The sequence below is a fragment of the Xiphias gladius genome, chromosome 22 (assembly GCF_016859285.1).
Source record: "Xiphias gladius isolate SHS-SW01 ecotype Sanya breed wild chromosome 22, ASM1685928v1, whole genome shotgun sequence".
Lineage (NCBI taxonomy): Eukaryota > Metazoa > Chordata > Actinopteri > Istiophoriformes > Xiphiidae > Xiphias > Xiphias gladius.
Genome location: NC_053421.1, coordinates 5843018 through 5868325, shown reverse-complemented (window position 1 = coordinate 5868325; position 25308 = coordinate 5843018). Strand labels below are relative to the sequence as shown.

The following is a 25308-nucleotide window of genomic DNA, read 5'->3' as shown; positions in this document are numbered from 1 at the left end:
CTTTTCAGAATGAAGTTGCTAAACATATCTGTTTGTTACTGCAGGTGAACTGGCATGACTTTGCATTCTTTGACCCAGTCATGTATGAAAGCCTGCGGCAGCTGATCCGCCATTCGCAAGCTGGTGAAGCAGATGCCGTATTTGCTGCCATGGACTTGGCCTTTGCCATTGACCTCTGCAAAGAGGAAGGGGCTGGACAGGTAAAGGACTGCGCTGTCCTTGTGTCACCAATTATAGATTTTAACACTAAATGTCAACAATTCATGCTCAGTCTGTGTTGTTCAGACTAGAAATAGCACCGCATTAAATATCTGCAAGGGGGTGTGAGGATCTGAGTGTTGCTAGAGGCACTGGTGAGTGACTAGCAGTAATCATTTTAAACTGTGATATAGCACAAGGCTACATGGTACATGACAGTGACAGTTTCCACAGAAAAGGGGGAATCTGAAAAATTACATTGTATTTCAGTAACCTTTCTTTGACCTGTCACTACAAATTCAGACTCTTAAAATCACAAAGAACCCATAAGGCAACCCCCAAAAAAACCTGTGTTTATGTATATGCATATTAAGGTTCATCTGTCATTCAGTCTATCCTCATACAAGATATATATATATATATATATATATATATATATATAAAGTCCTCATAAAAAATGTAAGTATCAGTAATTTATCAGGGAAATCAACCACTGTGATTAGCTTGGCTTTTTGTTTCAGTCATAGACAGTGCATTTAGAAAGTACTCAGACCCCTTGACTTTACTCTACATTTTGTTGTCTTTTATACAGTTTAACCCCCCCTCCCCCAATCAAGCCACACTCAATACCCCGTAGTGACAAAGCAAAAACTGAATTTTAGACATTTTTGCAACTGTATTAAAGGAAAAACTGAAATATCACCTTGATTCAGTATTCAGACCCTTTGCTGTGACACTTGAAAGTTAGCTCAGGGGCCTCCCATTCCTCTTGATCATCTTTGAGATGTTTCTACACCTTGATTGGACGCCACCTGTATTAAATTCAGTTGATCGGACATGATCTGGTAAGGCACAAACACCTGTCTATATAAAGGTCTCACAGCTGACAATGCATATCAGAGCAAAAACCAAGCCATGAGGTTGAAGGGACTGCCTGCAGAGCTCAGAGTAAAGACTGTGTCAAGGCACAGATCTGGGGAAGGCCACCAAAAAGAAGAAGAAAAAAAAAAAAGCAGCTTCTACATCGAAGGGTCCCAAGAGACCAGTGTCCTCCATAGTTCTTCAGCGGAAGAAGTTTAGCACAACCAGGACTCTTCATAAAACTGGCCTCCTGACGAAACTGAGTAAGAGATCCTGTGTGGAGATGGGAGAAACTTCCAGAAGGACATCGCTGCAGCACTCCACCGATCTCGGCTTGATGGCAGAGTGGCCAGAAGGAAGCCTCTCCTCAGCGAAAGACACATGAAAGCCACTTTGAGTTTGCAAAAAGCACCTAAAGGACTCTGACTCTGAGAAACAAGATTCTCTTGTCTGATGAATCCAAGATTGAACTGTTTGGCCTCAATCCTAAGCCTCATGTCTAGAAGAAACCAGACGTGAGGCTTAAACGCTTTTCCCAACTCCACACAGGATCTCTGGAGCTCAGCTAGCGTAACTATTGGGCTCTTGATCACCTCCCTTACCAAGGTCCTTCTCCCCTGACTGCTCAGTTTGACATCATGGCTTGGTTTTTGCTCTGATAAGCATTGTCAGCTCCGAGACCTTTTATATAGACAGTTGTGTGACTTTCCAGCTCATGTCCAATTAATTGCATTTACCACAGGTGGCCTCCAATCAAGCTGTAGAAACATCTGAAAGATGAAGAGAAATGGAGGCACCTGAGCTAAATTTCAAGTGTCATAGCAATGGGTCTGAATACTTGTGTCAGTGTGATGTTTCAGTTTTTCCTTTTTTAAGTTATTTGCAAACATTTCTAAAACTATGTTTTCACCTTGTCATAATCGGGTATTGAGTGTAGATTGATGAGGGGATATGTTCGGCATAAACAAAGTGATTGTTGATGACTTATTCTTCTGGTACAGGTGGAGCTTCTGTCTGGTGGGGTTAACATGCCAGTGACCCCCCTCAATGTGTATGAGTATGTGAGGAAGTACGCAGAGCACAGAATGCTAGTGGTGGCAGAGCAGCCTCTTCATGTAAGTAAAATGCTACCAGGCTTAAACTGAGTGTGTCCATTTTTTTGAACACAGAAAAGTGTTTTGTCAGTCAAACTGTGTCTTCACTCTTCTGGGTTCTGTCTGTTAGGCAATGAGGAAGGGTTTGCTGGATGTACTTCCTAAAAACGCCCTGGAGGACCTGACGGCTGAGGACTTCAGGCTGCTGGTCAATGGCTGTGGAGAAGTCAACGTCCAGATGCTCATCAGCTTCACCTCCTTTAATGATGAATCCGGTAAGGCTGCTTTGTCTGGATATCCTCTGCTCTGTTTGCATCCGTCCATTTTCCTGTCTTATCTCTGTTTCCTATGTCTCCTCAGTAATGAACGATTTGCAATTTTGATGCAATATAGTGAGAAAAGTTTTGTTCTTCATCCAACAGGGGAAAATGCAGACAAACTACTGCAGTTTAAACGCTGGTTCTGGTCTATAGTGGAGAAGATGAGCATGACTGAGAGGCAAGATCTGGTAAGTCTGTTTTTGATTGTAAGTATACAGTACTTCAAAAACAAAGACTAACTGGTTTGGCTAGTGACACCATCCCTCCCTAAAACATTTTTATGCAACAATTAGTTTTGTATTTGTAAGTTAAGTTTCAGATCTCCTTTTTCTTTCACTCTTCTGCTTACCCTGTTTCTCTCCTTTGCCCTCTGTATCACCAACAGCATACATTTATTGAGTGCTAAAAAAAAATGGACACAAATGAAATGAGATTCTTTATACGGTATTGGCTCCAACCTTACTTTTATGTAGTAAAATACACTGAAAGTACAAAAAATCCCTTCAAGCTATGGATGAATATAGCAGAGCAGGAGCATGGGCATGTACAGAGCCAGTGTACTTTTTTTTTAAAGTGATGCATTTCTGTTTCAATGGAGGGACAGCCTAAGTAGCCAAGTTACATCCTGTGGAGACCAGCTTTTGGTCTGTAATTTCATTTTCAGACAGCAAGTGATGTGCATGACCTACGGCACTACTGAACACCAAAGAGCAAGAACGTGTTCAGTAATATCAGTCATTTGGTCAAAGCCTCCCTCATTGGCCATTTTGTCCTCCTCATTCCAACACACAAGGACTTGAACATTACAAATGTTTTTCTAAAATCACCTACAGTGGTGACTAATGTGACTAATTATTTTCCTCCTCCTCAGGTGTACTTCTGGACCTCAAGCCCATCTCTTCCAGCCAGCGAGGAGGGCTTCCAGCCGATGCCCTCCATCACCATCCGGCCTCCAGATGACCAGCACCTCCCCACAGCCAATACTTGCATCTCACGTCTCTACGTGCCACTCTATTCTTCAAAACAGATACTCAAACAGAAACTCCTGCTAGCCATTAAGACCAAGAATTTTGGTTTTGTGTAAAGGTTCGACAGAAAAGAGTTTAAAAAAGAGAAAAAAAAAAAAAACATGTTTACTGTTGTGTAATATTTACCTAGCTCCATTTTTGTAGATTTATTTTTTGTCTATACAATTTTATGAAATTCGACATACTGTCGCTATCTCCCCAGGCGGTAATATTTGTTTGTGTTGTGAACACAAACAGCTTGTTATTTTTATTTCAATTTTTATTGCTTTTTTTCTTTTGTGTTAATGAAGAAGAGGTATACAGTCCAGAACATTCCTGCATTGGCACTGTAAAATGTAAAAGCCCACAGCTCTGCTCTATTGGCTTAAACCTTTGCTTCCCAGGAATTTGGTTTGACAGAAAGCTGTCTGCCGAAACCCAGCCAAAGACGACAGCAGAAGAAGTATTTAAAAGAAGAAAAGAAGACACACTGTGATTACAAGTTTCTTCCTTCCCTAGAAAAGTACTATCACTGACAGTTCACTGCTGCCTTTGTGGAAAGTCCTTTTTTTTCTTGTACAGGGGGAGTAGGGAATTTCAAAATAAACTTGGATGCAAATAAGTTGTCCAGTCTTTTTTTTTTTTTTTTTTTTTTTCTGTCTTTCTCACTGCTTAATGTTAAAATTGGTAGGGTATTTAATATTATATCAGTGTGTGAGGAGACTGCTGTAATGAAAATCCTTGACTCCATGTTTTTATTTATGTTTTGAATAAAATCACAGACTATCTTGTGAATCTCACCATACAGCTTGGTCAAATCTATTTTACCCCTGTATACCATAACACAAGTCATTTCAGAATCAAAAATAAGTGCAATAAATAGTGAAATAGAAGTTGTGTGTACTTTCAGAGCATATATTGCAAGTACAAAGTTGTCAGTTCATGTTGGTGTCTTCAACTTGAGGTTTATTGATTAACCCACAGAACCACACCAGATAAAATAATGTGTCAGCGCCACACACACTGATTGACTGGTTTTGTTTCATGTGCTGAATCTTATAAATGCCAATTCTACAAGCTTGATCTCCAAATTGTGGTGGTGTGGGCTAAATTTGACCTGCTACACACCTGGTAAGGCTATTCAATCTTTAATCTACCCCGGCCTTTTATAGGCTACTGGGTAAATAGCTAGTGTACTATCATTAATATTAGTCTTTTAATAATTGTGCTTATGCCATTTTGCAGTGGATTTGTATAGCAAGGAAGATTGTGTTTGCATTATATGAGCAAAGCAATTAAATGTAGAAGAAAAGTCTTACAGATTTAAAATTGAACAAAGTCATGTTTGTATGGCTGGAAAACAGAGTGAATTTAATACCGTTTGACAAAGCATTTGACAACATACACCCCATAACATTCTGTCAGTGGTTTTTGTAGCAGGACTGGAACATGATTTGAACCGGGGGTTTTGGCCTATCAGCTTTTGAGAAACCGTTGCTCCTCCCATCTGACCGGAGCTGTCAAGGCCCGTTTTTGCTTCTTTCAAAATATTTGAAAAACGGGATTAAGTGCATTAAAATGCATTAATTAAAAGGCGCATTTGAGATTAGCCTATGACAAAACATCTGGATGTGTTTTTTATGGGCCTAAAAGCACCTTAATAATGAATCCCGGCAATAACCGATGGCAAAGGTGCAACAACAAATATGGGAAATAATAAAAAGCACTGCTATATCTATAGCACAGTCCTCCTCGTCAATCTGCCACTGAAACACATCGTAAATATGTTGTCTTCATAAAAGTAATAGCTACGATAACAATACACTGTGTATAAACTGGCCTTTTGGACGTGAATCACAGACTGCTACAATACGCAGAAGCGAGTTACAAGCTCGAATATCCGGTTTATAAACGTCAGTGAAGGCAGCGTTTCTCCTCCAGTCAAAACGGAGCCATATGAGGTGAACCTGCTTTAGTCGCGGTCACAGTAGATCCACTGTGGTGGTCGGCTAAAGGTGGCACGTTATCTTACGATGATATCGGCTAGCTTGCTGGCTAGTAAGCTAACTTAGTTTGTAAACGCAGCCTTTGCAGGATTTAGCCAACTAGCTATCTGACAAGGCCGATGTTGCTGGTGGAGGAGGGGATGAATTTATTGTTTTCCATCATGTCGAAGTCGTTCCGTTATTTTTAGCTAGCACTGCAGGCTAGCGCAGCTAATAGCGACAAGCAAAGCGTGACTAATCTGTCTGTTGTTTGAAAAGCAGTGCAAATGGAGCAGTGGCAGGACGCGGCCTCTCAGCAGGTCAAGCTGCTTACACATCGTCTGAATGAACTGTTGTCCAAAGGCCTGGAGCTGCTGCGCTCCGAGCTCGGCGTGGATTTGGGACTGAAGTCTGATCTTATTTCGCCATGGGTGATCCTCTTAGCGGCATGCACCGGGCTAGTGCTGATGGTTGGGCTGTGGGCCTCAGCCTGCCGGTCTCTTTTCAAGAGACGACCTGCTCTTATCTCTGTGGACGACGGCATTGAAATAAAGCGTGGTGTCAGTAAACCTGTCAAATCGGAGGAACCGAAGAAAAAGAAGAAGAAAGCAGAAAAGGCACGTAAACCAAACCAGTCTACACCCTTTCCTAATAGCCGTAGCGTTAGCCAGGCCAACTGTCATGCTAACATCTCATTGACAACTGAAGCTAGCTTGCATACTTTTATCTCGGGCTCGTGTCCAACCTGGCCATGCTAGCCTTTGGTTAAAGGCGTCAGATATATTGACTGTAACGTAGCTGGAAATTGTAATGGCCGTCTACATTTTTATCTCCACGTGTTCTTTCCAGAAAGCCCAGCCAAATGGGAGAGCTGTTGCTGAGGCACAGGAAGAAGCCATGGTATCGGAAGAGATAGTGCCACATCACCAGCCGCCGCCACCCCCAGAAGTCAAGGCTGAGAAGGCTGCCGAGGTAATTTGCTGTGCCAAATACACCCGGCAACACCGTCGCCACAATATGGTGGCGTGGCCTTATCATCTCTGTGTGTCCATTGTGAAGGGTGTACGCTGGTTGTGTTTGTAAATGGTTGCAACTAGTTGCTATCGCTAGTAAATCATATTATTTTTTGGCATCCTCGACAAAACGCCGTTGAGACAACAACACGCTTTCCTCACTGTCACCCTGCAATGATGTTGCCACGCCAGCTGCCCGTGTTAGGTTACAGTTTTTAACTTGCAGATGCAGCAGAATTCTAGACGAGGGCTCCCTGCTTAGAACAGCACAAGGTGCAGCCTTTCATCAGATCCCCCTGGATGCCACAAAATAACACAAATTGTGGTCCTAAAGATGCTGGAATCCCAATATGTAATTGTGCAGACACCGAGAGATTGAAATGGTGCTTACAAAAGGGACGTGTAGCAGATTAGGGACTCTCGGATGTAGTTTCACTTATAAATAGATGTGGCTGCAGCAGGCTGATTTGATTGACTGCCCATGGTTCAGTGAGCATGGGTTTGCTTGCCCAGTTGCTGTTCTTAGGAGTGAACTAATGCTGCATATTATCCCCACAGCAGCCCTTCCCTTATTTAATTTAACCCACTTTCATGATTCCAAATGTTTTTTTTTTCTTTTTTTTTTTTTCTAAGATAAATTAGGTTTCATTTCTACTTTATGCCCTCTATTTATCCTCTTCCAGGTAAAGAAGTCCAAGAAGAAGGCCAAACAGGCTGTGAAGGAGACCAAGGCAGTGACTACAGATGGCAAAGAACCAGAAGAAGGTGAATTATTATGAATCACATCATAATTGAGTTGTTTTGGCCAAAGCTATGTTTGGGTATAATCTGTTATATGATGAGATATGTTGTGAATAATTTTTGTTTGTGATTCAGCCACCATTTTCTGTAACCAGGCTAATTTTGTGATGAATTTGAATGTAGCTTTGGTTTGTTCTACCGGTCTCAGGCTGATAAAATAGGACCAGCCTGAGGCTCTTTCTCTCAGCAAATTACATTTGGTGTGTATTTGAACAGTCTCTGCATCTACTCCCTTCATCCTGCCTAATCCATACCATATATCCTCACTAATCCCACAATGAACCCTCTCAGTATTTCCCAACTAATTCCACACTGCACTAACAATGTTACTTTTCAGGCACATGGGAGACCAAGGTCAGCAACAAGGAGAGACGTGAACAACGCAAGAAGGACAAGAGTTCTAGTGATGGCTCAGCCAGTCCTGGGGGTGGAGGGGGGACACCTGTGAGCAATCCCCCAGAGCAGCCCAAGGCATCTGCAGTCCCCGCACCTGCAAGCCAGAAGAAGAAAAAAGGTGCCTTTTAATCATGTATATAGTCATTTAGGTTGTTTTTTTTTTATTCTTTTGAGTTTTTAAAGTTTTAAAATTGAGAAGAAACAGAATTTGCAACCGTCTTCTGTTTTTTACTTGAATACATGCACACAAAGCACAAAATCTCTGGACCATCTTGGATAAACTGCCTAATTTGGCATCTAGAGAGATCTGTATAGGCTGTTGTTGCATTTCTATGGTCTCTTGTTGACAGGACAGACTATAAAAACAGTCATTAAGGGAATTGAATTGAGTCTCGAGTGAGTTTTCCTTGTGTTACAGCTGAAGTGTGTGTACTGTCTTCAAAACAACCTCATATGGATGGTGTTCATGCCATAAATTGACCTTTTCATCCCTTGTTCTCAGGAGAATCCACAAAATTGAAGGCAGAGAAGGTGGAGGCTGTTGTATCTCAAGGTAATTATCAGCAAAAAAAAAAATTCTCCAGGCATTGACTGATTACCAATTCAGAAATACTTCCGAAGTACTGACATCTTATCTTAGTGTAATAGTAAATCAAAAGCTCACACGCTTCATTGGGAAGTCCAGTATTAGTTGTGTTGCCAACCTGATCTGTGTTTATTCTGGCTGCGTATCAAATGTTTCTCTCTTGGTTCTAGTTAACAGCAGAGAGGTGGCAGCGAGGACTGCTGGTGTGACTGGCATGGCAGTCAAGGTTCCTGCGCACAGTGGTGCTCCAAAGAAAGGCCCCTGGACAACCAGTAGAGAGCCGGTGTCACTGTGGAGAGCAGAGATCGATGGTACAAATGTTTTCTCTCTACTACTTAATTGCTTAGTTGTTGAACCCTACATGTGATGTAGTGTAATATTTTCAAACCTTATGGCATTTCATGACGCAGTTAATGCCTGGTAACCTCTCTGTCCGCTGCAGTGTCAGAGGGAGGGACGCACTGATTTAATATTAAACATAGTAAATGGATCAGGTATTGGGAAAATGTGACTGATCCACATGAAATTCTGTTTCCTCATCACTGTTACAAAACTGTGTGTTTCAGAGTCATGGACTGTAATTGACAGGGGTATGCCCACGACAGAGCTAAATCTGTCTTTCACTGGACTGGGAGTTGGTACTGCTGGTAAGTATACAGTAAACTGATGATGTGACAAGTAGCTCTCACCACTAGATGGCATAGTTTCCCAAAGCATAACATGTGCCTGGCAGGTTGAGTCACTCAGTACATTTACATGCACACTAATATTCCACTATCAAGCCGAATGTGACATTTTTCAGAATTTGATACGGGTTATGTAAACACTGATTTCCTTCATTTGGCAGTATTCTGAATTTGGCCTTTTCTGATTAAGACGTGGGATATGCCGATTATTGTTCGGGATGTAGGAGTATTCTTTGGACATGTATACAGCGCATTTGAAATATGCGCCTCAGTTGGGGTTTTTACGCCAGCTTGCAGCACACAGCCCCTGACCTGTTTACGGTCAGCCCTGTGCATTGTACACAAACCAAATAGAGAACAATTTGCAAGGCTGGGGTAGAGATGCATGCCCAAAAGAGAAGGTGACATTTCTGGACGGAAGATGAAACACCGATTTTTAAACATCATGAAAGACTTGGATATCTACAGGTTTTTAAATATATAAATATATCGCAAATATCGAGTTTGGGCGGCTGCATCTAAATGGGATTATAAGTGGAATATTCATTTTCATTAGCCATCTAAACAGCTTGGAAGGAATATTGTCTTTTTGGGAATAAGGGCAAAAAACGGAATATTTTGTGCTTGTAAACGTAGTGACTGTCTCTTGTCTCTTGTAGAGCCCCGCCCTGTCAGCAACCTGCCATGGCTCAGTCAGCCTAGAGTGGACGATGAGTGGTCTGGGCTCAGTAAGGATATATATATATATATTTTTTTTTTTTTTTTTTTTTTTTTTTAACCCCCTATTTAATTTTTGTGTAACTTCATAATTATGAAACTCCTTTATACTTCTGTTTTCTGATGGTCTTGGTGATTTTTCAGATGGTGGCTCAGTGGACCCCAGCTCTGACTGGAACGCCCCCTCCGAAGCCTGGGGCAACTATGAAGAAACCACCCCTGAGCCCCCTCCTGCTCAGGAGCAGCCACTCCCTGAGCCTGCCAAGGTTAGTCTATCGATGAGAGCCGCGGGAAATGCGCCCAGGCTTGAGGCAAAACTAAGCACTATGGGAGTTGATGACCCCAGGGCAGCTGTTCTGGTCCTTCCCCTGATTGTGGCCCAGTAGTGACTCAGATGAGTGAATACACAGGCATTTTTGTTGTTTTTCTCTTTTAAGAATATTAGAGCCCCTGCACACCATTGACATACCCACCCAGTTGATTAATACTGGCTGATTAGACCCTTCTCAGGAACATGTGGATGTTTACAAACCACGCTTAAATGACTCCTTTCCTGGCACACATTTTGACTTTTTCTAGCATTGGAAACAAAGATGGAATTGATACAATTCATAATCATTAATGTAAATGTAGGTATAGTAGCATGCATTGCAGTCTTCCGGTATTATATTTCTATTACCACCAGATTGTGGCAAGTAAGGAATTTTTTTAAATCCGAGACATAACATGCATAACTGAACTGTCCTTTAATCCCATTTGTAGCCAAGTTTTCGTACATCTGTACTGTTCAGATTTGGATGCTATGATATGTTAACTGCTCTGTTTGGCTGCTGTTTTTTTAAAACTTTGAGTCTGTTCCTGCTTTCTTTCTGAGAGATGTTTTTATACATTTGTGTTCCTCAGGACCATGAAGAGGATGAAAAGGACCAGGGGGAGACTGCTGCTGATGGAGCAGCTAAAACTAAAAAGAAGAAGAAGAAGAAGAAGAAGGCTGCAGAGGAGGGAGTGGCTACTGGCCAGGTAACTGCTAGCGAGAAAAGGACTAACACACACGCTCTCTTCTCTTCTCTTGGTCCATGTGATAGAAGTCTGTTTAATTCATATTTCAGTCTGTGACATTTCTGAAGTTTATCTTGAAGTCATGAGACAGTTAGATGTGAACTCAGCTTGTGTCCTGTGAAGGCGGAGGAGCCCGAGAAGGAGGCAGCGCCTGCATCCTCAGTGAAGAAGCAGCCACCTGTTCAGGAGAATATTGCTGCCATCCAGCCTGTCAAAGCAGCTGCTGTTGAGGTCAGTGGAGCAAATATCTGACGCAAGAGCATGTAGTCTAAAATGTATGTCTCTTCATGAACCACAGAACTCTTCCTAATCTTTCATATTTAACATTAAACAGTCTAGTTTAATCCCTGAAGCATTCATTTTCCTTGTGCAGTATTTTAGGACTAATTGTGCAGCTGATTTGCTTCTTATTTTTAACCGCTTTGGTCAAGCTTCCCTTTGCTGCAGTAATCAACACTAAGTGTTTTGCTTTTCCTTTTAGGCGAGAGCGGAGCGCCCGGTTAAGGACAGCATGTCCCTGAAACCCCCCGTCACACAAGTGCCACAGAAGCCCACTGATGGAGAGCCCACTGCCAAGCAGAACAGCCTTCCTCCTCCAACTCAACAAAGTAAGCACTTGAGACTGTCAGTTGTCAGTTGCCCGTCGGAAACACTGAACCATTTGGTGGAAACTCATGATTACTTCTGACTAAAATTGTAATTGCAATTTGAATTGTGATAATTTTCTGTTTATTTAAAACTCCAGGCCAGCATAAGCGGTGTATATATGTGTTAACTAGCATCTAGCAGGGAAAATTACAGTGCAAACCTGCTGCAAGGTTAATGAATCAGATTAAATGTTCCAGATACTGGTCCCCCTAGGATTTTCTTTTTCATGCCAAGACTGCTACTTAAACTAGCTTACATTTAATAAGATATCACATTGCTGCTGAGAGCTGGTTTATCAACTTTTTTTAAAATTTATTTAAAGGTGTACTTATTATTTGCATTTTTGTTGTGCATCAAGTTGTCAGCTGTCATGCTAGGACTACATGGTAGTTGAAGAATACGCAGAACAGGCATCAGAGCCAACACAGTACTTGCTCTCAACGCTCATCCCACTACCTAACATTTATATTAAAACTTGCACCCACCTTACAGATAAAATCATTTAAATCTGTTCTTAACAGTAAGCCAAAGGGAGGTGTGACCAGCCTGACGTGAAACAGCTTGAGCAGTTGTGTAAACAATGAATCACGTGTTTAGAGTTGTGTGACTGATCTCCCTCTCCCTTTTTGTTTTTCCACAGAAAAACCTGAGGAGAGCCAAGCGGCCAAACCAGCAAAGAAGAAGAAGGCACGGAGAGAGACATGAGATCGAGTCCGCTCTGCAGACCTCTGTATGCAAAAGACTTCATATCCTGTTTATGCAACACCTTTTGTGACAAGAACTTTGAACTAAGGTCTTCATGATGAACTTACCTTAAAACCAGTCTGGAAAATGAAAACAGCTTTTATACAAGTTGAGTGCCAGTCGGTGGATCATTGAAAAGTGAACCTAGATGCAGTGCAATCTAATGTGATGCGGTGTTAATGATTTTTAAGTATGAATTTGATACTGATTCTGTCTTCTAATTCTACTGAATCAAATAACTGATTGAAGGATGTGTATTGTAGTAATTAGACATGTAGAAAATACTGATCATGTTTAGAAAATTGATGTTGTGGTGGCTAATGACCGGAGTTTACAGTGTTGAGAATGAAAACGGTTAACATGCATCAGGTCACACAGCACCGGGCCATAATGTTGAACTGGCCTTTGCTTTGCAGTCTTTTATTTTTGCTCTGGCAGTTGTGAGCCATGTCGGTACAGTGAGCACTGATGGTTGAAAGAGCGGATATGAAATGTTTATTTCACGTCAATGGTTTTGGCTCAGTAGTGTGTTAACATTTGTGACATAAAGAGACATGAGCAACATTAGGCGCAGAAAAGGGAATCATGTCTGCTCTGTATTTTTGCATTATTATGTATGACTACAGCATTTTATTGAATCAGTCCATCTGGTTTGTCCCCTGTCTCACGTTGTCCTGCGGTGTGTCGACAACTGTTCCCTCGCCGTTTTTACTGTCTGTGACTGCTTTGTGGCTGGAGCCGTGTGGGAGCCTCTGATCGTAGATGTACCATTGCAGTGTCATCAACCTCTTCACAATTTTCCACCCGTGGATGAGTTGGAAGTCTGAAGAACCTTTTGTAAAACCTGTTTGTAATAAAAGAAAAGCTAAAGCCATATGTAAAAAGACTAAATAAAGGCCAGTTTTTCTACATTTGACTTGTTTATATTACAGTTTTTAGGTCAGCAACCCACTAATGATTAATGAAACAGGATGACAGCGTATAAGATCATCCGTGCTGTCACTTCATGAGACACAATGGGAACGTTACACAACGGACAGCGTTTCATGAGCTGTCAAGTTGAGCCTCAAGCCTGCAGGCTAACCTTTTTTATAAAATGCTCGGCCTACAACACAGCAGAACTGTACGGTAAAGAAAACTAAGTTCGTGATGTATGGACCAAAAGAACGGGGATACTGTGGGAGATGCAAAATGCCCGGAGAAGTAGTTGTTTTTCATCAGAGGGAGAGGAAACAATGCCACAATGCTGCTTAATTTTCTAGATTTCAGTATTTGATTTGAGCCTCCTCTCAATATCTTTCTGGAAATGAGGGATTGCATCATTGGATTTGATCCTACCTAGTCTGCCACATGCTCCGCTGTTTATCACCGGTAGGACGGCTCCATGCGCCCTTATTCAGCTGCGCCAAATTGGCAGAGATTACCGGAGTAAGGCCGGAAGCAGGGAGTTTTTCTCTCCAGAATAACAGCGGAGTGTCAAGCAGTTCTTAGGCTCCCCATTGTGTACAGAGGGTTGAAGCCTTCTAAAACCCCCGAGGACAATCGACGCACTGATATGGTCTCAAGAAATTAACTTTGCATTATTTCATGTTCATAAGCTTATCTTGGTTATTGCTTCTGCAGCCAACTTTTCAGGCACAGAATCGCCTAGCCTTTGATGGCCACGCTGGACAGTTTGCAATTTGCCTGCTGGGCATAAGACTAGTTAATATGAATGCCAGTTATTGTTAAAAAGCCGATATGGATTTCAATAGGTCTATCAAATTGAACATCTCTAATGAAGTCTCTCATTATTTACACATTTTCTATCACGTAAATGTAGTATTTACATCGTTCAAAATGACGTTACAGAACAAAGTGCACATTCCATCAAGTGATGTAGTGCTGAATCAATTACTCGATTAGTTGATCGGCAGAGTGTTAATCAGTAATTATTTTGACAATCAGTTAGTTGTTTTTTGAAAAAGCAAGAATTACAAAACTGTTCTGGTGGCAACTTGTCCAGTGGGAAGATTTGCTATTTTCATCGTTGAAATTAAAATTTTGGCCTCGTGGACCATTGCTCAGGCAGAAGAATCTAATGTGAATAAAAACACCTTGGGTTCTCATAAAGTGTGAAATGTAATGAAATGTAAAACATCTACTCACACAAGACTTTTAACGTTGAAAAAAACTAAACAAATTGATTGATATTTCAGCTCATATTCATTATTTATAGGATAAACAATTAAATCAGGAAACGCCATATGGCCTCTGTCTTTTGACAAAATGGGGCCGGTTGATCTCGTAATTATGAGATAGCAAATCATAATTATAAGAATTTGGTTTTTTAAATTTTTCTACCAACTTATATATTGCAGTCAGGTAATAACTGAGAGAATGAGAGGTGACTTTCCTAATACGTTTCCCTTGAAACATTGTAAACATAAATTCACTACCAGTGTTCTATTGCGAAGCCGGAAGCCCCTTTTTTTTTTTTTTTTACCTGACGCTCGCCGTTAAGCTGCTCACCGGGATCAGTAACGGTGAGGTCAGAGGCGCTCGGCTCCCGCGCGTCACTCCCCCGCGGAGAGCGACGCTCGGCGGACGTTACCCCCCTGGAGAGCTGGCCCTCTTTCGCCGCCGCCGCCGCCGTTGCCGGGTGCCCGCGCTGCTGCGCCGAAGCAGACGAGGCGATGATGTCCCCGTGGGACCGCTGGTACTCCACGAGCTGCTGCCTCTGCTGCCATGTCCGCACAGGAACCATCATCCTGGGCGTCTGGTACATGGTGAGCACCGCCTATGTAGTTTGCCATCATCCCTGGGGAGAGCATGACCTCGTCATCATGTATGCTGGGTTTTAGAGTGTATGTAATGAATACCCCACTTCTTGCTTTCAGAAAAGGACTGCATTACTGTCTTTAAAGACCATACTGTAGCAGAATTTATCAGTTTGTTTTACTTACTTACTGGGTTATACTTGACTTGCAGAATATAGGGGGGTTATGTGAGTAAAGGTGGGTTTTCCCTCTTCATATTGATTTTTATAATACATTATACTTAAATTGGGAACCTTTCAGATACGAAATAACTCATAATGTGAGCTTTCTCAAAGTATCCTACTAAATGAAAACACCAAAATACATGCACCCTCTTTTTTGCCCCGTTAAGTCTTAATGTGGAAAATGAATGAATGGTCAGCTCTGCTGGTCGCAGCAGTCAGTTAAGCTGAAAGTACGGGAGAGGGTTAGATTAGACCAAACACCCCCAGTGGAAAAATCCTCTCTCCGCTCGCTATGAATAAATTAGCAGTGGGCCTCTGCAGGTAGCAGCGTGTGTGTCGTGCTGCCAATTTTCCGTTGCGTTCACCTGATCAGTGGGGATGTATGACTCATCTGCACACTGAGCTGCGCCAGCCAGACCCAAACAAAGGTTTTTGAATCTGCCTGGACTTACAACGTTGACTGTAGATGTGCATTATCATATAGCTGCACTATTTGTAGGGATACGGTTTAATTAGTCGTTTTTAGGTTTCTACAGTCACTGCTTATTGAAATGTAGGGTAAATGAAATGTATTTACATCCTGTACATCCCTCTGCAGCTTATTATCATGAATCCATTACATGCCAGGTGACAGAATTAGAGAGCTTAACGTGTCAGAGTACAGTCGGCATCTGCCTTTTTTCCTTCTCCTTGCCCATATTACCCCGTCGGTCTGTCTGTCCACGTTGTTGCCTTTATCTGCCCGCATGTCCTCTGTCCCAAAGCTCATCAATGCCGTGGTGTTGCTCATCCTGCTCACAGCGCTCAGTGATCCCGAGCAGTACCACCTGACGAGCGCCGAGCTGGCCAATGACCTGGATGTCATGGATGATGCCAGTGAGTAGCCCAGGAGGCTAGTGCTTTACAGAAAATGTCCCTTACGTAGTCCCACAGAGCTGTAAACCAGTTAGGAGAGAGCAGATTACCAGAGATTATTTGTTACAAATAATTACATTTAGTCAGGTAGACAACGTGTTTCCATTCTGTAAGAAAACGCCATCGGCCTCTGTATTGTTTCTGTTCTACCTGAAACTAAATCTCCTAAAACTGACCATGACAGATGACTTCATCTCTACCTGTGGGGCGACAGGCTCAATAGGGTTGTCGACTGCCTAATGGGATGATTTATTGTGTTGTCAGAGGGACCTCACACATTTGTCTGGACGACGGTCAGCCCTTCTTTTTTAAATCAAACACCCAAAACCACAGACACGCAAGCCTAATGTCCATCTGTGCGGAGCATTTCCAAAAGCCTTCTTAGCGGACCAGGTGCACACTGGACCAGTCTGCCCGGGGCTGGGCCACAGCATATGCTGCCGGGAACCTCGGATTGGGAATGACTGTATTGTCGCAGTTCCAGGGGATTAAGGCGTCCTATGATCCGTTACTGAAGGCAGGCCGGCCGCTGCCACCCGCACTAGTCATAGCTCCAGCGAACCTTTTCGGGGGATAGCTTTGTGCAGAGGTCGGTGAGAAGATCGACAGCAATCTCGTGTCTGGGTTTTAAGTACAGAAGTGGAGTCGGGAGGCAATTAGCTTAGCTTAGCTCACTTAAAGACTGGAAGCAGTGGCTAACGGCTAGATGAAACCCTTTCCAGAGTTCATAAAGACGCCTCCCACCAAGCTTACTAGTGAAAGGCCTCGATTTGCAAAGAAATAGTTACAGCGCATAACTCCCCATAAAACTAAAAATAGTTGTCTTTACATTGCTTTTTGTGTCCAAATAGGGAAATGCTCTTCCATAAAATTCACTATTTTTCCTGGTACTGCCACGTGTTTTTTGATTTTGCCTGGTGCTGCCCTTACATAACTGAATGATTAGTTCTGTTACGTCGCGTTGATGTGAGGTCAGGCTGACATGAAGCGAATCACAGAGAAGAGATGAATTCCTTGTCAGGTTGATAGATGCAGCATGTCATTTAGCTCCTGCACACAATTTGTTTTCGCCGGATCAGCCGGACACCATGTTGTCAGCACTTTCTGAAATTTGACGAGGAGTTGGATGTCGCCTCAACACAAAGTAACCAGACACTGCCTGAGATGAACAGTGACAACTAAAACCAGTATAGTTTGTATTCCTGACTGTCCTTCTCTTGCTGCTCCAGACATGTGCATTGCCTCAGCAATCTCTCTGCTGATGATTCTTATATGTGGGATGGCAACATGTGGTGCATACAAGGTAACCTGACGATTCATTTGATTTTTGTCTTCAAATTAATGCTGCCGATTAAAACAAAACATACTGTGAAATTATACACTGACTGTGTTAGTCAGACTGCAAGAGTGGAAATCAGAGAACCTTCAAGTGTTTGTCTCTGTAACATAAATAGTTTTGAAACTGTTTAAAAGAATTGTTGGTGTTGCTAGTTTACTACCATACACTCTTACACTACATCTACTTCTGGAGTTTTTGAAAACATTCAAATATCCAAGCACAATCCTTCCTGTTTCATCATTTTAAATACACCACAATCTCCTTGTGACCTAGTTTGAGGATTGATTTATGTCCACAGTGTTGGTAAAAGAGCTCAGCTTGATTCTCAGCTCTAAGATAAATATATCAGCCTATCCTAGATACCTAAAATAAATATCTCTGTTTCAGCTACGTGCAGCTTGGATTATCCCATTTTTCTGCTACCAAATATTTGACTTTGCTCTTAACACCCTGGTCGCTGTCAGCATTGTGGTCTACCCGAACACCATACAGGACTACCTGCAGCAGCTGGTAAGAAACCTCAAGTGTTTTCCTCCTAAAGTTGGCAATTGGCTTGTCATTTATCATTTCCCACGTCAGTAAGAACGGATGTATGGCTATGCTCTTCAAGTCAACTCTATGCTCCTTACTGAGTGTTGTTTTTCTGACTCCTGTGCAGCCTGATAACTTCCCTTACAAAGAGGAGATTGCTGCTCTCAGTAATGTGTGCTTGGTCCTCGTGGTGCTGCTCTTCATTGGCTGTATTCTCAGCTTCAAGGTAAAGTTTTCTAACCCGAATTGACATATTTTCCCTCGTATGTTGAGCAGGCCTGCCCGCTGCTTGCAGCACAACGCATTTTCTCACAATAGAAAAGATGCATTACGCAACTTTGCGACACAGGCTGGTGCTTTTTTATGTAACTTTCTGTCCAGATGTGACTCTGGAAATAGATTTGCTTCCATCAATCCTGAGTACAGTATGGGACATTAATGTTTTTTTTTTTTAATTTTTTAAATTTTGTTGTTTTTTTTGTTTTTTTTTATGGGATGGCCTTATCTCGGGAGGTTTTTGGCTAGAGCCATGCATCTCACAGCAGACGCTGTCCAATAGGCCTTTTTGAAAGCAGACATTATTGACAGTTAATAGGAAAAGCACTAATAACAAGTTACAAGTAACATTAACGATGGCCCTGTTCTCCAAGATGGCTATCATTTTCCTTGTAAGTCACGACAGTGAGTCAGTGAGCCTGCACGCACAACACCAGAACCTTGAAACTGAAGCAGCTAAATGTAATCTAGCCGTCATTAATTTTGTTATTTACACCTTTGCTTTTCTTCCTGTGACATATCTAAATGTTTTCTCTGAAAAAGGCTTAGTAACTTGTTATTGCCGATAGTAGAATGCCTTCAACTAATACTTTGCTTTGTTGCTGTAAGCTTTCCCAAATTACTGGAAAGATTTAATATCACAGGGACAAATTACTTGTCTATCACTTGTATTTTTCTATGTGGTATGGCTCTAGCGATGTCATTGCCAGTTGAGCCACCATTCGGGCCAGACAAAGATATCTAAAAACTGTTTGATGGATTGCTATGACATTTAGTGCGTACATTCATGAACAGAGGATGAATCCAAATGACTCTGGTGAGCCCCTGGCTTTTCATTAAGCGCCTACAAGAGGTCAACATTTTCACTTATCTACTGAAATATCTAAGCATCTACTAAATGGATTTGCACAAAATTTTGTACAGACATTCGTGCTTCCCTGATGATGAATCCTATTGATGCGATGATCCCCTGACCATTCCTCCAACGGCGTCATGAGTTTGAAATTTAAGTAAAACTTCTCAACAAATATTGGATTGATTACCATTAAAATTGATACATTCGTGTCCCCATCAAGGTGAACCGTGGCGATCCCCCATCAGCGCCATCATCAGTTGATTTGTGATCAAACACCTGCAAAACTGATGACTTTTCCTATCAGTCTCAGCTGCACTTTGTGTGTAGCTTAGCATGCTAACATGCTAAACTAAGATTGTGAACGTGGTAAACATTATTCCTGCTAAATATCAGCTTGTTAGCATTGTCACTGTGAGCATGCTAACATTTAGCATTCAGCTCAAAGCACCGCTATGCTTACCTGTATGTGCGGCCTCACAGAGCTGCTAGCATGGCTCTAGACTTGGTCTTGCTAACTTTGTACGGGGTTTGTGTTGTGCAAATACAAAGGATCCATGTCAGATACTGCATGTTGCTGTGGTCAGGAAGAGACTCAGCTGACAACCAAAAACCCTCTGTGTTCCGGGATGACCAATGTTAAGTCTGAGATCATAAGACAAACGGCCAGCACTTGTTTTCTATTGTCATAGATACTCGAAGATTTCAAATTTGCAAACCCCATGTAGTGCCCTCGGAATCTGTATTTAGCTCAGCAGTGGTGTAATGCAATGTCACTATCATTTGCAGTGGAGTGGGAGGTAAATTTAGTGACTTCTGTTGTTGCAAATGCATCTCTGAGGGTTCCCAAGGAGGCAGTTAACATAACTGAGCTGTCCGAGCTTTAAAGCGGCTTCCTAATTGGGTTACTGTGGAAGTTAGAGAGCTCAGGCTGGCTTTGCTTCGTGCTGGTGGACGGATGTAGCAGATGGCGGTGTGTTGGGCTGGGGAGTTCCAGTAACAGGCTGCCTGCTGAGAGCTAGGTGACTGCTGGATGACAGACAGCAACAGGAACATGTTTTTTGCTACTCCAAAGTGATGTATAACTTGTATACAACAAGTGAGAGATTTATATTAGGAATTATATTTGATGTGAGTTTCTTCACCATGGCCTCCCCGGGGACAAGACGGTCGACTTGTCCCCTGGGAGGCTATAGTGCAAGTGTATTTTGGAACACCTCGGTACAATAATGAATAATTGAAACTTCAATACTGCTGGAACTGTGCTTGAAAACGTGATGCTTTCAGTACATAATGTGTATATAGTAAATACCAGCCATGTGATAAGTAAAGACAAAAATATGGATTTAGAAATATTGGCTAATTAATTCATTAATTAACATAAACTGTGATAGATCATTTTTGATTTTTAGATTATGCAGTTCAAGCTTGTAATCTGTGTTTTTGTTTTCTTTCTGTTTGATATCAGGCTTATCTCATAGCATGTGTGTGGAACTGCTACAGATATGTGAGCGGCCGGGGTACTTCTGAAATCCTGCTCTACGTTACGACCAATGACACCACGGTAAGTCACTTCTGATGATCTTTACTGTACCCTAAGACCCATATTACCACGACGACTTCAGAATTTAACATCAGGGCTTTTGCAAACTTTCTTCAAAGCGAACCAAATGCCACATTTGTCTGGGACTATTTTCCGCGGCGAAAATTACAGCAGCAGGAAGGTTCATGTGAGACTGAGTCAAAATAAACTACAGTGTCATGGTAATGAAGGAACCTATCACCCAGTGCAATGGTGTGACTCACTGGCCATTTTTTTTTTTTTGTAGATTTTGGACAATGATGGAGTTCTATGGCACATTACAATAAGACATATCAGGCTTTAGTTACACAGACAGCTCTTTTTAGTAGGGTCAAATATTGTGACACTGTGCTGAGTCTGTGCTCAGCTGTTGAGTTTACTGGGAAGATGCACAAGAGTTAAACAAACCCCTGTAGGAAAAAAGTACATTTCTTCTCATTTTTTCAGACCACCTGTGGTTTTGGAAACAGTGAGCTGTTATCATCTGGGTGCTCTCACCTCAGGGCTAAAAACATGTACTTTCCTCACGTCCAGCTTACGGTATGACTAATACTTTTGATAGCATTACCTGTAAGAGAAATGTTTTCACAACTGATGAATTTGTCTGACAAGCAAAGAAACGAATTTACACGTCAGAAGATATTAATGAAATATAGAAGTGAAGAGGGATACATGAGAAAAAAAAAATCATCACTGTGCATGTGTGCAATATGTGTTTTACACACACATTGTTAAAATATACATAGTGGACTAAACTGCCCTTTAGGTCTATATTGTCATCTAGAGGTCCAACATAAAAAAAATGTTTGATCTCAATTTGCTGCTTCTTTCATCTCTAAAGGGAACAAAAGAACTCCAGTGGAAAAAAAAGATTTCCTTATTCCATCCAGACTGCAAGTCACGTTTTTATCATCTGCGTAGGTTTCCTCTGCTCAGGCCAGTCTGGCAGCTGTAAAGTCATCATGTTGAAGGGGGGGAGGAAATACAACTTTGGGCTGTCGTAGCAGGTCGTTTTATGCAGGCTACAGTAGCAGGATGAATGAACAGACTTGGACGGAGAGATGAGGCTCCATGCTGGCAAAGCCATCATGATGGTCAAGTGGAGCACAATAGTGGTGCAGTGAACTCTGTCTGACTGTACTGGGGTCTCCTGGCGATGTCCTGTTGCCCAGGTCTGGCCCTCGGACCACTAATATCCTGCTGCCCACACATCCATTATAACTACATACACTTTGACAGAAGGGAGAAGAAAAATGAGGCTGTAAAAACACTAATGACATGTTATGACTATCACGCAATGCAGAACAGTTGACCTGTAAGCTGCTGGCTCCATTAAGACCGATATCTGACGTTGCAGTATGTTGGGTTTCACAGGTATTTTGAGACATCTGTACTCCTCAGTCAAAAGCTTAAGACTCCTCTGAGTGTAACATTCCACACAATTTGAAACACTCCACTACACCTGACAGGTTTATACACTGTGTGGTTTTACGTGTAATTTGGGGTTATAAGAAACAGAAAAATCCACCGGCTATTGATGCATAAAACACCTGAGCTGTAAAGAGAGAAACAGGAGGCCACGCTCCAAACTGACTGACATCATTAGTGAAAAGTACCGGGGAAAAAAAAGGAGCCTGCCCCTTTATTTCTTAACTTGGCCTCACCTCTGTTGGTATGCTTTTCCAGTTAGAGCCAGGCCTATTCAATTAGAGCTCCCCACAGATCACAGGCAGGTTTGTGGCTTTTGGATAGCGGCTTGCATGGCTGTATATCAGTCATACAGTGGTTAGGTCAAAGGTTCACTAATGCATACCAGATGAGTCAAGGTCCTGGACAGAGAGAAAAGTCACTCACACTCGCACAGTCAGGTGCTTTATATGGTGGTTAATAGTTAGTAAGTGAAGTTAATAATTGAAATACCTCATAGAACAAAATGAGTATAATTTCTTTTTATGGCTAAAGGCGTGTAAAGATGTGTGAACAGGTTTTTCATAGCAAACCTGAGAAAAATTGGAAGATGAACAAATTGCTGAACGGCCATTGCCACAGACACATTTCTATTTTTGGGAGTGTGATCCTCCAGGGGAACATCGACAGCCCTGTCTTCTTGACACACTGTTTCTATACAACCAAACTGCAAAGGCAAATCCTTTTTTTTTGGAAATGTAATTGCGAACGGATAATGTTTTCCGTTAACGTAATGAGGAGACTTTATTAATTTACGTATTTGGAAAGTCTCAAACATGTTAATACTGAACATAGAAGTAAAATGTTCACAGACAACGTGTTTGTTTTCTGCCTAATACCTGATCTTGCAGTACAGTATCAACTTTTAGTGACTACAGCATTACTGAACCTTTTCATGGTTATGTTTAGGAACTGGCAGCACTTTGGCAAAGGTGAGGGAAAGATCATGGTTTTGGTTAAATGTAAATAAAAAATGTCTGAAGTCGATGTGAACTTTTACTGTATGAAACCAGACCATGATCTCCCCCTGACCTTAACCAACGTGCTTTTGTTGCCTAAACCTAAGCACAGAGGGGACTCCGGACAGTTGCGCGCTCTGTTCACCATCCACACCACTCACTCTGCTTGTCTCTGCTCAAGTACAGCCTCATAGAGCCACTAGCAAGGCTGTATTCTTATTAAATCCACACTATACCTTTTTTGATTTGATTAATTTCACCTGATTTATTCTGGTGCTTAGTCTCAAAGTGCTTCCTGTCTATCAGTTGGATTATCTCCGTGTATTAAAATGTGGCATACAAATAAAGTTGCCTTACATACTTCAAGTTGTACATGTTGCATAATCATATTGGGTTGAAATCCTGCAGTTTAGCCTATTAGGAAATCATAAGAGGTTCTGTGCTATTTCTTTTCTCTGGGCTTACAAATGTTTTATTTAATCCAAAATACTGTTTTTACAATTCCTCTGTTTGGAATTACACCAAAGCTGGTGTAATATGATGCAACTTTAACAACAACGGGCTCAGAGTTTGACAGAACTATCACAACACTGCATTATAGCTGCTCGTTTGCAAAGAGTCGTTGAAAGAGCAACTCATACTAACCTCCGCCTGTTTTTTCCTCTTGTTGCCCCTTTATCTTCAGGTGTTGCTACCTCCATATGATGACAGTGTCAGCGTCCCTCCCAAGCAGGCTCCTCCACCTTACACCACTGCTACAGCATGAAAACATTCCCAGGATGCCGCTCACTGGATCGAGTTGTTAATATAATCCCAGCGAAATGTATGCACCACACTGCCTCTCCAGTGTACAGTATATTCATGGATATATTGGAGCTAAACACACATTACAGTACAACCACATATGCACTGACACGTACAAAATCATGTCATACACATATGCATTTACACACACCACTATCACCACCGTGACCTCTCATCCCTTCCTGTTATTTATTAGTGAACTTCTCGTCTTCCTATAACTCTCCATGTAACCTCTCTGGTTCTGTTAGTGTAATTCCAGAAATGATGTGCATTTTTATGCATTTGAATCTGGGCGAAGTTACATATGGAAGCACTCGAAAGTTTGATCAACGATAGATTACAAAAAATTTTAATAATTGTATTTATACTCTGTGTGTATCTGTGATAGTATTTTGTGAGTCCTAACTTTGATATTCATATTTAATTTATGCACAAATGCAAAAATGATGATATTACTGCCCAAAGTAATGAGTGAAGATTCATCATATGTTTCCTGTTTGTCTTATCTCTGCTTGTGATCAGGGTTGAATTGCCTTCATTAACAACTTTCTCTCTGATGGGGTGCACTTTGTAGATCCATGTGTGAAGTGTCACCTTGACTGGAAGTTTTCCCAAAGAAATGCATCTGCCTGTATTCTGTCATGATCTTTGAGCAACCTAGTGTATATCGGACATATCACCTTCTTTTTCTGTTTTATTCAACTGCAGACGGAATTGTCTTCTTTTTATAAAAAATCAGGAGTGTTGAGTTGTGCTGGTTGGCCCCTCCTAACTTTTAGACGTAACTGTGTGTTTCTACAGATTGACAAGAAATGTCTTGAGCCGCTATTTATCTATTTTGACAGCACAGAAGTAGCACTGATCTGGAATCAGAGTTTTTCGAGGGAACCTGTTGCGATGACTCTAGACCGGGCCTCCCTACGTTTAGGAGCTCATTAAATATGGACCCTGGTTGTGTTTTTTCAATTAAGCCAACGGGAGCGTCTGGTCTGTGTAAACACGAGTCTGTTCCACCAGATGCAGTTATATTGGCAAGCTGCTCTCTGGACATAAAATGTCCTGCAAGGGCACAAAAGTCAAGCTTGAGGACTGCCACTGAATGAAAAATACAGATGTGACATTTATTTGTCTATTAAACTCGAAAGTTTCACTGACAGACGTTGGTGTTTTATTTTGAAGGTGAAGCTTGTGTATGAAGCCAAAGTAAATCATTTTGTTTCAAGGCTCGAATTGAGGCCAATTTCACATATATTATTTGAATACTGATTGACTCTGACTCTGTCCTCTACCCTGCCCCTGGAAACTCTTTGTAAGATGTGTAGAAATGTGTTCATTGTGTGGCAGGCAGGTACCACCAGAGTGGTCGGAATTGAGATGACTGCTTACTAGGTCTTTCCATAACCTGCTGCGTCATGGCTCCTTGACTGGGGATATGGAGAGTTCATCCCAGCATCACTTATAAAATTACAATACACTGCTTTCAC

At 41.8% G+C, this 25308-nt stretch overlaps 3 protein-coding genes across 9 annotated transcripts in view; all 3 read left to right on the top strand.

Annotated features, from left to right (window-relative positions):
- Positions 1-4099, top strand: part of ubr5 (ubiquitin protein ligase E3 component n-recognin 5) — a 34712-nt gene extending 30613 nt beyond the window's left edge. For 5 of the 6 annotated variants that reach the window (XM_040117183.1, XM_040117180.1, XM_040117179.1 and 2 more), the window contains exons 54-58: positions 45-200; positions 2061-2174; positions 2284-2428; positions 2576-2661; positions 3345-4099. In XM_040117183.1, the coding sequence (XP_039973117.1) occupies positions 45-200; positions 2061-2174; positions 2284-2428; positions 2576-2661; positions 3345-3557 (714 nt within the window). In that variant the 3' untranslated portion in view covers positions 3558-4099. The remainder of the gene's footprint in view (positions 1-44; positions 201-2060; positions 2175-2283; positions 2429-2575; positions 2662-3344) is intronic. The other variant, XM_040117176.1, reaches the window with a different exon arrangement.
- A 1217-nt stretch (positions 4100-5316) lies between these two features.
- LOC120784654 (protein LYRIC-like) lies at positions 5317-13026 on the top strand. Of its 2 annotated transcripts, XM_040118626.1 has the most exons (14): positions 5317-5441; positions 5748-6082; positions 6315-6437; positions 7162-7243; positions 7617-7793; positions 8178-8228; positions 8432-8572; positions 8828-8908; positions 9607-9675; positions 9809-9930; positions 10568-10684; positions 10847-10954; positions 11205-11331; positions 12012-13026. In XM_040118626.1, exons 2-14 carry the CDS (start codon positions 5753-5755, stop codon positions 12074-12076), a joined length of 1593 nt encoding a protein of 530 aa, XP_039974560.1. In that variant the 5' UTR covers positions 5317-5441; positions 5748-5752; the 3' UTR covers positions 12077-13026. The 2 variants fall into 2 exon arrangements, with proteins under 2 accessions (XP_039974560.1, XP_039974561.1); XM_040118627.1 differs by lacking the exon at positions 9607-9675 and having other exon boundaries at positions 5344-6082.
- A 1761-nt stretch (positions 13027-14787) lies between these two features.
- Positions 14788-24895, top strand: LOC120784331 (lysosomal-associated transmembrane protein 4B-like). Its single transcript, XM_040118050.1, has 7 exons — positions 14788-14883; positions 15863-15974; positions 17243-17316; positions 17740-17862; positions 18011-18109; positions 20481-20576; positions 23706-24895. The coding sequence occupies exons 1-7, from the start codon at positions 14791-14793 to the stop codon at positions 23784-23786; spliced, it is 678 nt and encodes a 225-aa protein (XP_039973984.1). The 5' UTR covers positions 14788-14790; the 3' UTR covers positions 23787-24895.
- Positions 24896-25308: the final 413 nt, after the last annotated feature.

Bases quoted from the DNA above. Each gene is read 5' to 3' on its own strand.
- LOC120784654 (XM_040118626.1), top strand. From the start codon at position 5,753: ATGGAGCAGTGGCAGGACGCGGCCTCTCAGCAGGTCAAGCTGCTTACA. The intron at 7,794-8,177 runs GTGCCTTTTAAT...CCTTGTTCTCAG, and splicing joins AAGCCAGAAGAAGAAAAAAG to GAGAATCCACAAAATTGAAG. The intron at 8,909-9,606 runs GTAAGTATACAG...TGTCTCTTGTAG, and splicing joins ACTGGGAGTTGGTACTGCTG to AGCCCCGCCCTGTCAGCAAC.
- LOC120784331 (XM_040118050.1), top strand. From the start codon at position 14,791: ATGATGTCCCCGTGGGACCGCTGGTACTCCACGAGCTGCTGCCTCTGC. The intron at 14,884-15,862 runs GTGAGCACCGCC...TCTGTCCCAAAG, and splicing joins TCCTGGGCGTCTGGTACATG to CTCATCAATGCCGTGGTGTT. The intron at 18,110-20,480 runs GTAAAGTTTTCT...GTTTGATATCAG, and splicing joins GCTGTATTCTCAGCTTCAAG to GCTTATCTCATAGCATGTGT.